This window comes from Salmo salar, chromosome 02, assembly GCF_965601325.2.
Source record: "Salmo salar chromosome 02, fSalSal1, whole genome shotgun sequence".
In the NCBI taxonomy this organism is placed as follows: Eukaryota; Metazoa; Chordata; class Actinopteri; order Salmoniformes; family Salmonidae; genus Salmo; species Salmo salar.
In genome coordinates, this window is record NC_138292.1 from 74282846 (window position 1) to 74298962 (window position 16117).

A 16117-nucleotide genomic window follows, 5' to 3' on the forward strand; every position below is an offset into this window, starting at 1 on the left:
AGTAGCCTAATAGTAGACAAGTGGACTACACTTCTAAACCTCTACAGTAGCCTAATAGTAGACAAGTGGACTACACTTCTAAACCTCTACAGTAGCCTAATAGTAGACAAGTGGACTACACTTCTAAACCTCTACAGTAGCCTAATAGTAGACAAGTGGACTACACTTCTAAACCTCTACAGTAGCCTAATAGTAGACAAGTGGACTACACTTCTAAACCTCTACAGTAGCCTAATAGTAGACAAGTGGACTACACTTCTAAACCTCTACAGTAGCCTAATAGTAGACAAGTGGACTACACTTCTAAACCTCTACAGTAGCCTAATAGTAGACAAGTGGACTACACTTCTAAACCTCTACAGTAGCCTAATAGTAGACAAGTGGACTACACTTCTAAACCTCTACAGTAGCCTAATAGTAGACAAGTGGACTACACTTCTAAACCTCTACAGTAGCCTAATAGTAGACAAGTGGACTACACTTCTAAACCTCTACAGTAGCCTAATAGTAGACAAGTGGACTACACTTCTAAACCTCTACAGTAGCCTAATAGTAGACAAGTGGACTACACTTCTAAACCTCTACAGTAGCCTAATAGTAGACAAGTGGACTACACTTCTAAACCTCTACAGTAGCCTAATAGTAGACAAGTGGACTACACTTCTAAACCTCTACAGTAGCCTAATAGTAGACAAGTGGACTACACTTCTAAACCTCTACAGTAGCCTAATAGTAGACAAGTGGACTACACTTCTAAACCTCTACAGTAGCCTAATAGTAGACAAGTGGACTACACTTCTAAACCTCTACAGTAGCCTAATAGTAGACAAGTGGACTACACTTCTAAACCTCTACAGTAGCCTAATAGTAGACAAGTGGACTACACTTCTAAACCTCTACAGTAGCCTAATAGTAGACAAGTGGACTACACTTCTAAACCTCTACAGTAGCCTAATAGTAGACAAGTGGACTACACTTCTAAACCTCTACAGTAGCCTAATAGTAGACAAGTGGACTACACTTCTAAACCTCTACAGTAGCCTAATAGTAGACAAGTGGACTACACTTCTAAACCTCTACAGTAGCCTAATAGTAGACAAGTGGACTACACTTCTAAACCTCTACAGTAGCCTAATAGTAGACAAGTGGAAAAATAATGAAGTCCCATTTCATTTTAGTGAACTATGACTTTAACGATGAGTGCCGCAAGAGAGTTGCTTTTTCCACAAGCCTTTTTCCTCATGGATAATTCATGAAAATGTAAACACACTGGCTAGCTAGCACACTGGACAACTAAAAATGTATAATATAACTAAATTAAATCGTTACATCCTCTGTCTAAAGTGGAAAAACAGTTACATCCTCTGTCTAAAGTGGAAAAACAGTTACATCCTCTGTCTAAAGTGGAAATACAGTTACATCCTCTGTCTAAAGTGGAAAAACAGTTACATCCTCTGTCTAAAGTGGAAAAACAGTTACATCCTCTGTCTAAAGTGGAAAAACAGTTACATCCTCTGTCTAAAGTGGAAAAACAGTTACATCCTCTGTCTAAAGTGGAAAAACAGTTACATCCTCTGTCTAAAGTGGAAAAACAGTTACATCCTCTGTCTAAAGTGGAAAAACAGTTACATCCTCTGTCTAAAGTGGAAATACAGTTACATCCTCTGTCTAAAGTGGAAAAACAGTTACATCCTCTGTCTAAAGTGGAAAAACAGTTACATCCTCTGTCTAAAGTGGAAAAACAGTTACATCCTCTGTCTAAAGTGGAAAAACAGTTACATCCTCTGTCTAAAGTGGAAAAACAGTTACATCCTCTGTCTAAAGTGGAAAAACAGTTACATCCTCTGTCTAAAGTGGAAAAACAGTTACATCCTCTGTCTAAAGTGGAAAAACAGTTACATCCTCTGTCTAAAGTGGAAAAACAGTTACATCCTCTGTCTAAAGTGGAAAAACAGTTACATCCTCTGTCTAAAGTGGAAAAACAGTTACATCCTCTGTCTAAAGTGGAAAAACAGTTACATCCTCTGTCTAAAGTGGAAAAACAGTTACATCCTCTGTCTAAAGTGGAAAAACAGTTACATCCTCTGTCTAAAGTGGAAATACAGTTACATCCTCTGTCTAAAGTGGAAAAACAGTTACATCCTCTGTCTAAAGTGGAAAAACAGTTACATCCTCTGTCTAAAGTGGAAAAACAGTTACATCCTCTGTCTAAAGTGGAAAAACAGTTGCATCCTCTGTCTAAAGTGGAAAAACAGTTACATCCTCTGTCTAAAGTGGAAATACAGTTACATCCTCTGTCTAAAGTGGAAATACAGTTACATCCTCTGTCTAAAGTGGAAAAACAGTTACATCCTCTGTCTAAAGTGGAAAAACAGTTGCGAGGTGTTGACTAAATGAACGACTGCTAACGACATTTATTCCCTCAATATTGGGAGTTGAGACATGCAGTTAACAGCAGGAGAAAGCTGACATTCTTCCCCTTTTAACCAAGTTAGCTGCAACAGGCAGGTGTTCATGTGTTCATGTGTGAATGTGTTCATGTCTGTTTGTCAACTTAAACTTGGTGGGCAGGCTTTTGTTAGTAGACTAATGCTTCTAATGAAAATACGCTCTTCACCTTAATCAAAACAATGTTTTCATTGCATATTTCTGTGTGTGTGTGTGTGTGTGTGTGTGTGTGTGTGTGTGTGTGTGTATACCTGTCTGGCCTGTTCTAGGTAGTTGTGGTATGATGTGATAGCAGTGAGAACAGGTACTACAGCCAGCTGGACATCAGTACGACTGAAACCATCTGGAGTCTTCTTCAGACGCTCTGAGATAAGACGGTCTGTCACCTACACAGACAGAGAGACAGAGAGACAGACAGACGAGCGAGACAGACAGACAGGCAGAGAGCAAGACAGAGAAAAAACATATGGGCACAAATCCACAGTGTCAGTGATGGACCAGAGAAAGATCAAAGTGACAATCGTGTGTGTGTTGTTACATTCCCCAGCAAGAAAACTGAAATAATGTCTCTCAAACAGAAGGGGGAACTAACACCGACAACCAAACCAGAACAGGAGGGGTTGTGAAAGACAGTCCTGGGGGTGTCCACATCCGAGTTGACTAGCAACAACGACTGGAACCTACAAGACAGCCACCATCAGCACCCACTAAACCAGATCAGATGAAGGATGGTTTGTCTAGAGAATCTAAATAGAGAGGGCCCACTAAACCAGATCAGATGAAGGATGGTTTGTCTAGAGAATCTAAATAGAGAGGGCCCACTAAACCAGATCAGATGAAGGATGGTTTGTCTAGAGAATCTAAATAGAGAGCGCCCACTAAACCAGATCAGATGAAGGATGGTTTGTCTAGAGAATCTAAATAGGGAGGGCCCACTAAACCAGATCAGATGAAGGATGGTTTGTCTAGAGAATCTAAATAGGGAGGGCCCACTAAACCAGATCAGATGAAGGATGGTTTGTCTAGAGAACCTAAATAGAGAGGGCCCACTAAACCAGATCAGATGAAGGATGGTTTGTCTAGAGAATCTAAATAGAGAGGGCCCACTAAACCAGATCAGATGAAGGATGGTTTGTCTAGAGAACCTAAATAGAGAGGGCCCACTAAACCAGATCAGATGAAGGATTTTAGATTCTCTAGACAAACCATCCTTCATCTGATCTGGTTTAGTGGGCCCTCCCTATTTAGATTCTCTAGACAAACATAGGGAGGGCCCACTAAACCAGATCAGATGAAGGATTGTTTGTCTAGAGAATCTAAATAGAGAGCGCCGACTAAAGGCGCTCCCACCTCTCAAGACTACTGGAGCACTGGGACAGACACTGTTAAATAGCACCTGGGCCAACACAGGTGAAACCCCTTCCCTCTAATGAGACAGAAACCAGCACAGGTGAAACCTCTTCCCTCTAACGAGAGAAACCAGCACAGGTGAAACCTCTTCCCTCTAACGAGACGGCAACCAGCACAGGTGAAACCCCTTCCCTCTAACGAGAGAAACCAGCACAGGTGAAACCTCTTCCCTCTAACGAGAGAAACCAGCACAGGTGAAACCTCTTCCCTCTAACGAGAGAAACCAGCACAGGTGAAACCTCTTCCCTCTAACGAGAGAAACCAGCACAGGTGAAACCTCTTCCCTCTAACGAGACGGCAACCAACACAGGTGAAACCCCTTCCCTCTAACGAGACAGAAACCAGCACAGGTGAAACCTCTTCCCTCTAACGAGACAGAAACCAACACAGGTGAAACCCCTTCCCTCTAACGAGACAGAAACCAGCACAGGTGAAACCTCTTCCCTCTAACGAGACAGAAACCAACACAGGTGAAACCCCTTCCCTCTAACGAGACAGAAACCAGCACAGGTGAAACACATACTGACTTAAGGAGGTGACACCAATCGGTGCGCCCTACGTGCTAAAGAGCTATACTCCTAACAGCCAACCTCAAAAACATCAATGGAAAACCCAAACGCTGTAACAGTGTGTACCATAGAACAGAGTGTAGAACAGAGCTGGTCTATGCTGCAGGGAGAGGACAGCAGCAGGACTTTATACTGCAGGGTCCAGGACATCTTCTCTAGTACCAGCTTCAACACCTTCCAATCTGTCTCCTGGAACACAGAGACAGAGACAGACAGAGAGACAGAGAGAAACAGAGTTAGGGAGGGAGACAGCAAGTGGTACCGGAGCCCCAAGTCTAGGTCCAAGAGGCTTCTAAACAGCTTCCACCCCCAAACCATAAGACTCCTGAACACCTAATCAAATGGCAACCCAAACTATTTGCACCCCCCCCCCTCTTTTACACTGCTGCTACTCTCTGTCATCTATGCATAGTCACTTTAATAACTCTACATTACCTCACTACCTGGACTAACTGGTGCCCCCGCACACTGACTCTGTACCTCCTGTATATAGTCTATTGTTATTTTACTGCTGATCTTTAATTACTTGTTACTTTCATTTCTTATTCTTATTCATATTTTTTCAACTGCGTTGTTGGTTAGGGGCGTGTCAGTAAGCATTTCACTGTAAGGTATGATCTACCCACACACACACACACCTACCTACCTACCTGTTGTATTCAGCGCATGTGACAACAAAAATTGATTTGATTTTGTGTGTCTGTAGGTAGGTAGGTAGGTGTGTGTGTCTGTGGGTAGGTGTGTGTGTAGGTAGGTAGGTGTGTGTGTGTGTGTACCATCTTCAGGCACTGTAGCAGCACATTAAAGGCAGGTGAGTAGGGCAGGCAGGCTGTACGGATGGAGGAGGAGGAGGGAGTGGTGGTGGAGGGGGCAGGACTGCCAGCAGGGGGAGACACTGAGCCTGCAGGCTTCTTCTCACTCCCTCGTTTCTCTGGCTCCCTGGAAACACACAGAGAGAGAGAGAGAGAGAGAGAGAGAGAGAGAGAGAGAGAGAGAGAGAGAGAGAGAGAGAGAGAGAGAGAGAGAGAGAGAGAGAGAGAGAGAGAGAGAGAGAGAGAGAGAGAGAGAGAGAGAGAGAGAGAGAGAGAGAGAGAGAGAGCACACAGAGAGAGAGAGAGAGAGAGAGCACACAGAGAGAGAGAGCACACAGAGAGAGAGAGAGAGAGAGCACACAGAGGAGAGAGAGAGAGCACACAGAGAGAGAGCACACAGAGAGAGAGAGAACAGGTTAGATAGTCTTCCTGGGGTCCGACACAGAACTAAAAAGGCGTTACAGACAAAACTTTACAATACAGACAGTGGTAGACAATACACAATACAGACAGTGGTAGACAATACAGACAGTGGTAGACAATACACAATACAGACAGTGGTAGACAATACACAATACAGACAGTGGTAGACAATACACAATACAGACAGTGGTAGACAATACACAATACAGACAGTGGTAGACAATACACAATACAGACAGTGGTAGACAATACAGACAGTGGTAGACAATACAGACAGTCGTAGAGAATACAGACAGTGGTAGACATTACACAATACAGACAGTGGTAGACAATACAGACAGTGGTAGACAATACACAATACAGACAGTGGTAGACAATACAGACAGTGGTAGACAATACACAATACAGACAGTGGTAGACAATACACAATACAGACAGTGGTAGACAATACAGACAGTGGTAGACAATACAGACAGTGGTAGACAATACAGACAGTGGTAGACAATACAGACAGTCGTAGACAATACAGACAGTGGTAGACATTACACAATACAGACAGTGGTAGACAATACACAATACAGACAGTGGTAGACAATACACAATACAGACAGTGGTAGACAATACACAATACAGACAGTGGTAGACAATACACAATACAGACAGTGGTAGACAATACACAATACAGACAGTGGTAGACAATACACAATACAGACAGTGGTAGACAATACACAATACAGACAGTGGTAGACAATACACAATACAGACAGTGGTAGACAATACAGACAGTGGTAGACATTACAGTTAAAATGGCTGGAAAGGTAACACATTAACATTCTGTAGCAGCCATTTATCATGTTTTGTGTTCAATTCATTTCATCCCTATACCTCCCTATGATTATCTGGTGTGCCCCTGATTGGGTGGGAACTAGCGTGGCCCTGATTGGGTGGGAACTAGCGTGGCCCTGATTGGGTGGGAACTAGCGTGGCCCTGATTGGGTGGGAACTAGCGTGGCCCTGATTGGGTGGGAACTAGCGTGGCCCTGATTGGGTGGGAACTAGCGTGGCCCTGATTGGGTGGGAACTAGCGTGGCCCTGATTGGGTGGGAACTAGCGTGGCCCTGATTGGGTGGGAACTAGCGTGGCCCTGATTGGGTGGGAACTAGCCTGGCCCTGATTGGGTGGGAACTAGCCTGGCCCTGATTGGGTGGGAACTAGCCTGCCCCTGATTGGGTGGGAACTAGCGTGCCCCTGATTGGGTGGGAACTAGCGTGCCCCTGATTGGGTGGGAACTAGCGTGCCCCTGATTGGGTGGGAACTAGCGTGCCCCTGATTGGGTGGGAACTAGCGTGCCCCTGATTGGGTGGGAACTAGCGTGCCCCTGATTGGGTGGGAACTAGCGTGCCCCTGATTGGGTGGGAACTAGCGTGCCCCTGATTGGGTGGGAACTAGCGTGCCCCTGATTGGGTGGGAACTAGCGTGCCCCTGATTGGGTGGGAACTAGCGTGCCCCTGATTGGGTGGGAACTAGCGTGCCCCTGATTGGGTGGGAACTAGCGTGCCCCTGATTGGGTGGGAACTAGCGTGCCCCTGATTGGGTGGGAACTAGCGTGCCCCTGATTGGGTGGGAACTAGCGTGCCCCTGATTGGGTGGGAACTAGCGTGCCCCTGATTGGGTGGGAACTAGCGTGCCCCTGATTGGGTGGGAACTAGCGTGCCCCTGATTGGGTGGGAACTAGCGTGCCTGGACTCACCGTCAATTTCCAACCGTATCGTACCTTATTGTTTGCAATAAAGACTAATGAAAAGAAGGGAAATGAATGGACTCAACAGGTTGTTGGATTCCTGTCTTGTATTGTTGGTCAGGCTCGCGACTGGCGCGGCATCTCAGTGCTAGAGGTGTCACTACAGACCCTGGTTCGATCACAACCGGCCATGATTGGGAGTCCCATAGGGCAGCGCACAATTGGCCCAACGTCGTCCGGGTTTGGCCGGTGTAGGTCGTCATTGTAAATAATACATTTGTTCTTGACTGACTTGTCTAGTTAAATAAATGTTAAATTAAAAACTAGTAAGTGGCATCAACAACTGTTTTGGTATTTGTCACTATACATTCAATAGGTCCTTTTTGGTATCTGGCCAGTCATCTGTCCAGTGTCCTGTCCAGTGTCCTGTCCATTTAATATTGTCTTGAAGGTGAATTTACTGTTTGCCGGGGAAATGTGAGTTCAGAGTGGACAGAGTGAAGGTGAACCCACCCCATGTCACAGTGGCAGTACGGACTGAACCTCAGCACCCCGTCTTTACTGAAGAACCCCAGACGATGGAGGGAGTCTGTTCTCATCATCAGGAGGAAGTCAAACACCTGAGACAGACAGACAGACAGACAGACAGACAGACAGACAGACAGACAGACAGACAGACAGACAGACAGACAGACAGACAGACAGACAGACAGACAGACAGACAGACAGACAGACAGACAGACAGACAGAGGGTAAGTCTGCTGTGTCACTTTGGACAACATCCTTCCTTGTTGACGGTTTCTGATTGGCACCAATGAAAAGGCCTTTTGAAACTTCTTGATAAACAAAAAAAGGAACATTTCCAAACCTGCAGGTGACTGGTGTCCTACCTGCTGGAGGCCACAGCGGAGCAGTAACATTTCAACCCTATTTGACCTCTGTGTGACCCCTGTGTATGCTACCTGTAGTCGTATGCTGCAGGCCACAGCGGAGCTGTACTTGTTCTTGTAGTGCAGCTGCAGGTGTCCGATCAGCAGCTCGTACACTCGACTAGCGTGGCTGGCTGGCAGGCTGTACAGCTTACTCTGAGAGTGGAGAGCAACAGAGCACTGATACACTACCAATTCACCAGTCCATCAATCACATGAGAGAATGTTAATATGTAACACTGCATTGACCCTGTGTGTGTGTGTGTGTGTCCCAGTGTGTGTGTGTCTACAGTATCTCCAGTGTGTGTGTGTGTGTGTGTGTGTGTGTGTGTACCTGCAGTATCTCCAGTAGGCCTCGTATAGCAGTCCTGACGTCCTCCATGGAGGATTCTGCCGTGGGGTCTCTCTCCGACACCTCCAGGGGCCCTGGGCACACCAGCGAACGACTCGCCACCTGCACAAAGAGAGAGCACACACACACTCTAGTCAAATCACCACCAGGTGGTGGGAAACATCTCCACCCCGCTGATCCTCAACACTGGGGCCCCACAAGGGTGTGTTCTCAGCCCTCTCCTGTACTCCCTGTTCACCCATGACTGCGTGGCCATTCACGCCTCCAACTCAATCATCAAGTTTGCAGACGACACTACATTGGTAGGCTTGATTACCAACAACCACAAGAGACGGCCTACAGGGAGGAGGTGAGGGCCCTCGGAGTGTGGTGTCAAGAAAACAATCTCTCACTCAATGTCAACAAAACAAAGGAGATGATCGTGGACTTCAGGAAACAGCAGAGGGAGCAGCCTCCTATCCACATCGACGGGACAGTAGTGGAGAAGGTGGAAAAGTTAAGTTCCTCGGTGTACACATCACGGACAAACTGAAATGGACCACCCACACAGACAGCATGGTGAAGAAGGTGCAACAGTGCCTCTTCAACCTCAGGAGGCTGAAGAAATTTGGCTTGTCACCAAAAACCCTCACAAACTTTTACAGATGCACAATCGAGAGCATCCTGTCGGGCTGTATCACCGCCTGGTACGGCAGCTGCTCCGCCCATAACCGGAAGGCTCTCCAGAGGGTAGTGAGGTCTGCACAACGCATCACCGGGTGCAAACTACCTGCCCTCCAGGACACCTACACCACCCGATGTCACAGGAAGGCCAAAAAGATCATCAAGGACAACAACCACCCGAGCCACTGCCTGTTCACCCCGCTAACATCCAGAAGGTGAGGTCAGTACAGGTGCATCAAAGCTGGGACCGAGAGACTGAAAAACAGCTTCTATCTCAAGGCCATCAGACTGTTAAACAGCCATCACTAACATTGAGTGGCTGCTGCCTACATACAGACTCAACTCCAGCCACTTTAATAATGGAAAAATGGATGTAATAAATTTATCACTAGTCACTTTATATTATATAATGTTTACATACCCTACATTACTCATCTCATATGTATATACTGTACTCTATAACATCTATTACATCTTGCCTATGCCGTTCGGCCATCACTCATTTATATATTTTTATGTACAAATTCTTATTCATTCCTTTACACTTGTGTGTATAAGGTAGTTGTTGTGGAATTGGTAGATTACTTGTTAGATATTACTGCACTGTCGGAACTAGAAGCACAAGCATTTCACTACACTCACGTTAACCTGTTGGGTCTAGGGGGCAGCATTTGCACGTCTGGATAAAAAAAATGTACCCGATTTAATCTGGTTACTAATCCTACCCAGTAACTAGAATATGCATATACTTATTATATATGGATAGAAAACACTCTAAAGTTTCCAAAACTGTTTGAATGGTGTCTGTGAGTATAACAGAACTCATTTGGCAGGCAAAACCCTGAGACATTTTCTGACAGGAAGTGGATACCTGATGTGTTGTATTGACTTTAAAGCTATCCCATTGAAAGACACAGGGGTTTAGGAATATTTTGGCACTTCCTATTGCTTCCACTAGATGTCACCAGCCTTTACAAAGTGTTTTGAGTCTTCTGGAGGGAGATCTGACCGAACAAGAGCCATGGAACGGTGATGTCCCATTAGACACCTGGCGCGCTACTTCATGTTGGGTACCCTCGTTCCAATACGTTATAAAAGGCTATGCATTCGTCCACCTTGAATATTATTCATGTTCTGGTTAAAAAAGGCCCTAATGATTTATGCTATACAACGTTTGACATGTTTGAACGAACGGAAATATATTTTTTCCCCTCGTTCATGACGAGAAGTCCGGCTGGCTTACATCATGTGCTAACGAGACGGAGATTTTTGGACATAAATGATGAGCTTTTTTGAACAAAACTACATTCGTTATGGACCTGTGATACCTGGAAGTGACATCTGATGAAGAGAATCAAAGGTAATGGATTATTTACATAGTATTTTCGATTTTAGATCTCCCCAACATGACGTCTAGTCTGTATCGCAACGCGTATTTTTCTGGGCACAGTGCTCAGATTATTGCAAAGTGTGATTTCCCAGTAAGGTTATTTTTAAATCTGGCAAGTTGATTGCGTTCAAAAGATGTAAATCTATAATTCTTTAAATGACAATATAATATTTTAACAATGTTTTCTAATTTTAATTATTTAATTTCTGACGCTGACTTGACTGCCGGTTATTGGAGGGAAACGATTTCCTCAACATCAATGCCATAGTAAAACGCTGTTTTTGTATATAAATATGAACTTGATAGAACTAAAAATGCATGCATTGTCTAACATAATGTCCTAGGAGTGTCATCTGATGGAGATTGTAAAAGGTTAGTGTATCATTTTAGCTGGTTTTATGGTTTTGGTGACCCTGTCTTTGACTTGACAAAACATTACACACAACTCTTGTAAATGTACTGTCCTAACATACTCTAAATTTATGCTTTCGCCGTAAAACCTTTTTGAAATCGTAAAACGTGGTTAGATTAAGGAGATGTTTATCTTTCAAATGGTGTAACATAGTTGTATTTTTGAAAAATTTGAATTTTGACATTTATTTGGATTCAAATTTGCCGCTCTTGAAATGCACCTGCTGTTGATGGAGTGCACCACAGGTGGCACGCTAGCGTCCCACCTAGCCCCAAGAGGTTAACATCTGCTAACCATGTGTATATGTGACCAATAACACCTGCTAACCATGTGTATGTGACCAATAACATCTGCTAACCATGTGTATATGTGACCAATAACATCTGCTAAGCATGTGTATATGTGACCAATAACATCTGCTAAGCATGTGTATATGTGACCAATAACATCTGCTAAGCATGTGTATATGTGACCAATAACATCTGCTAAGCATGTGTATATGTGACCAATAACATCTGCTAAGCATGTGTATATGTGACCAATAACACCTGCTAAGCATGTGTATATGTGACCAATAACACCTGCTAAGCATGTGTATATGTGACCAATAACACCTGCTAAGCATGTGTATATGTGACCAATAACACCTGCTAAGCATGTGTATATGTGACCAATAACACCTGCTAAGCATGTGTATATGTGACCAATAACACCTGCTAAGCATGTGTATATGTGACCAATAACACCTGCTAAGCATGTGTATATGTGACCAATAACACCTGCTAAGCATGTGTATATGTGACCAATAACACCTGCTAAGCATGTGTATATGTGACCAATAACACCTGCTAAGCATGTGTATATGTGACCAATAACATCTGCTAAGCATGTGTATATGTGACCAATAACATCTGCTAAGCATGTGTATATGTGACCAATAACATCTGCTAAGCATGTGTATATGTGACCAATAACATCTGCTAAGCATGTGTATATGTGACCAATAACATCTGCTAAGCATGTGTATATGTGACCAATAACATCTGCTAAGCATGTGTATATGTGACCAATAACATCTGCTAAGCATGTGTATATGTGACCAATAACATCTGCTAAGCATGTGTATATGTGACCAATAACACCTGCTAACCATGTGTATATGTGACCAATAACACCTGCTAACCATGTGTATATGTGACCAATAACACCTGCTAACCATGTGTATGTGACCAATAACACCTGCTAACCATGTGTATGTGACCAATAACACCTGCTAACCATGTGTATGTGACCAATAACACCTGCTAACCATGTGTATGTGACCAATAACACCTGCTAACCATGTGTATGTGACCAATAACACCTGCTAACCATGTGTATGTGACCAATAACACCTGCTAACCATGTGTATGTGACCAATAACACCTGCTAACCATGTGTATGTGACCAATAACACCTGCTAACCATGTGTATGTGACCAATAACACCTGCTAACCATGTGTATGTGACCAATAACACCTGCTAACCATGTGTATGTGACCAATAACACCTGCTAACCATGTGTATGTGACCAATAACACCTGCTAACCATGTGTATGTGACCAATAACACCTGCTAACCATGTGTATGTGACCAATAACACCTGCTAACCATGTGTATGTGACCAATAACACCTGCTAACCATGTGTATGTGACCAATAACACCTGCTAACCATGTGTATGTGACCAATAACATCTGCTAACCATGTGTATGTGACCAATAACATCTGCTAACCATGTGTATGTGACCAATAACATCTGCTAAGCATGTGTATATGTGACCAATAACATCTGCTAAGCATGTGTATATGTGACCAATAACATCTGCTAAGCATGTGTATATGTGACCAATAACATCTGCTAAGCATGTGTATATGTGACCAATAACATCTGCTAAGCATGTGTATATGTGACCAATAACATCTGCTAAGCATGTGTATATGTGACCAATAACATCTGCTAAGCATGTGTATATGTGACCAATAACATCTGCTAAGCATGTGTATATGTGACCAATAACACCTGCTAAGCATGTGTATATGTGACCAATAACACCTGCTAAGCATGTGTATATGTGACCAATAACACCTGCTAAGCATGTGTATATGTGACCAATAACACCTGCTAAGCATGTGTATATGTGACCAATAACACCTGCTAAGCATGTGTATATGTGACCAATAACACCTGCTAAGCATGTGTATATGTGACCAATAACACCTGCTAACCATGTGTATATGTGACCAATAACACCTGCTAACCATGTGTATATGTGACCAATAACACCTGCTAACCATGTGTATATGTGACCAATAACACCTGCTAAGCATGTGTATATGTGACCAATAACACCTGCTAAGCATGTGTATATGTGACCAATAACACCTGCTAAGCATGTGTATATGTGACCAATAACATCTGCTAAGCATGTGTATATGTGACCAATAACATCTGCTAAGCATGTGTATATGTGACCAATAACATCTGCTAAGCATGTGTATATGTGACCAATAACACCTGCTAAGCATGTGTATATGTGACCAATAACACCTGCTAAGCATGTGTATATGTGACCAATAACACCTGCTAACCATGTGTATATGTGACCAATAACATCTGCTAACCATGTGTATGTGACCAATAACATCTGCTAACCATGTGTATGTGACCAATAACACCTGCTAACCATGTGTATGTGACCAATAACACCTGCTAACCATGTGTATATGTGACCAATAACATCTGCTAAGCATGTGTATATGTGACCAATAACATCTGCTAAGCATGTGTATATGTGACCAATAACATCTGCTAAGCATGTGTATATGTGACCAATAACATCTGCTAAGCATGTGTATATGTGACCAATAACATCTGCTAAGCATGTGTATATGTGACCAATAACATCTGCTAAGCATGTGTATATGTGACCAATAACATCTGCTAAGCATGTGTATATGTGACCAATAACACATGCTAAGCATGTGTATATGTGACCAATAACACCTGCTAAGCATGTGTATATGTGACCAATAACACCTGCTAAGCATGTGTATATGTGACCAATAACACCTGCTAAGCATGTGTATATGTGACCAATAACACCTGCTAAGCATGTGTATATGTGACCAATAACACCTGCTAAGCATGTGTATATGTGACCAATAACACCTGCTAAGCATGTGTATATGTGACCAATAACACCTGCTAACCATGTGTATATGTGACCAATAACACCTGCTAACCATGTGTATATGTGACCAATAACACCTGCTAACCATGTGTATATGTGACCAATAACACCTGCTAACCATGTGTATATGTGACCAATAACACCTGCTAACCATGTGTATATGTGACCAATAACACCTGCTAAGCATGTGTATATGTGACCAATAACACCTGCTAAGCATGTGTATATGTGACCAATAACACCTGCTAAGCATGTGTATATGTGACCAATAACACCTGCTAAGCATGTGTATATGTGACCAATAACACCTGCTAAGCATGTGTATATGTGACCAATAACATCTGCTAAGCATGTGTATATGTGACCAATAACATCTGCTAAGCATGTGTATATGTGACCAATAACATCTGCTAAGCATGTGTATATGTGACCAATAACATCTGCTAAGCATGTGTATATGTGACCAATAACATCTGCTAACCATGTGTATATGTGACCAATAACACCTGCTAACCATGTGTATGTGACCAATAACATCTGCTAACCATGTGTATGTGACCAATAACATCTGCTAACCATGTGTATGTGACCAATAACATCTGCTAACCATGTGTATGTGACCAATAACATCTGCTAACCATGTGTATGTGACCAATAACATCTGCTAACCATGTGTATGTGACCAATAACATCTGCTAACCATGTGTATGTGACCAATAACATCTGCTAACCATGTGTATGTGACCAATAACACCTGCTAACCATGTGTATGTGACCAATAACACCTGCTAACCATGTGTATGTGACCAATAACACCTGCTAACCATGTGTATGTGACCAATAACACCTGCTAACCATGTGTATGTGACCAATAACACCTGCTAACCATGTGTATGTGACCAATAACACCTGCTAACCATGTGTATGTGACCAATAACACCTGCTAACCATGTGTATGTGACCAATAACACCTGCTAACCATGTGTATGTGACCAATAACATCTGCTAACCATGTGTATGTGACCAATAACACCTGCTAACCATGTGTATGTGACCAATAACATCTGCTAACCATGTGTATGTGACCAATAACATCTGCTAACCATGTGTATGTGACCAATAACACCTGCTAACCATGTGTATGTGACCAATAACACCTGCTAACCATGTGTATGTGACCAATAACACCTGCTAACCATGTGTATGTGACCAATAACACCTGCTAACCATGTGTATGTGACCAATAACACCTGCTAACCATGTGTATGTGACCAATAACACCTGCTAACCATGTGTATGTGACCAATAACACCTGCTAACCATGTGTATGTGACCAATAACATCTGCTAACCATGTGTATGTGACCAATAACACCTGCTAACCATGTGTATGTGACCAATAACATCTGCTAACCATGTGTATGTGACCAATAACATCTGCTAACCATGTGTATGTGACCAATAACATCTGCTAACCATGTGTATGTGACCAATAACATCTGCTAACCATGTGTATGTGACCAATAACATATGATGTGATGCATTTATAAAGCCCCTTTTCCATTGTACAGAAACCCAGCCTAAAACCCCAAACAACAAGCGATGCAGGTGTAGAAGCAGGGATCTGAGCTGGAGAGAGAACGACCTCTCACAAACAAACACCTTTAAAGAGACAATCTGCAGTTCCTACATCCTTTACTGGACTTCTATCAAATGATTGATATGTAGCCGTTGAAT

General features: G+C 43.1%; 1 protein-coding gene across 1 annotated transcript in view; it reads right to left on the reverse strand.

Annotated features, from left to right (window-relative positions):
- LOC106564303 (tuberin) overlaps positions 1 to 16117 on the reverse strand; it is a 67002-nt gene that overhangs the window by 37999 nt on the left and 12886 nt on the right. The window contains 6 exon segments of the mRNA XM_082966897.1: positions 2700 to 2834; positions 4494 to 4616; positions 5204 to 5366; positions 7917 to 8023; positions 8366 to 8488; positions 8667 to 8786. Of these exon segments, the coding sequence (XP_082823023.1) occupies positions 2700 to 2834; positions 4494 to 4616; positions 5204 to 5366; positions 7917 to 8023; positions 8366 to 8488; positions 8667 to 8786 (771 nt within the window).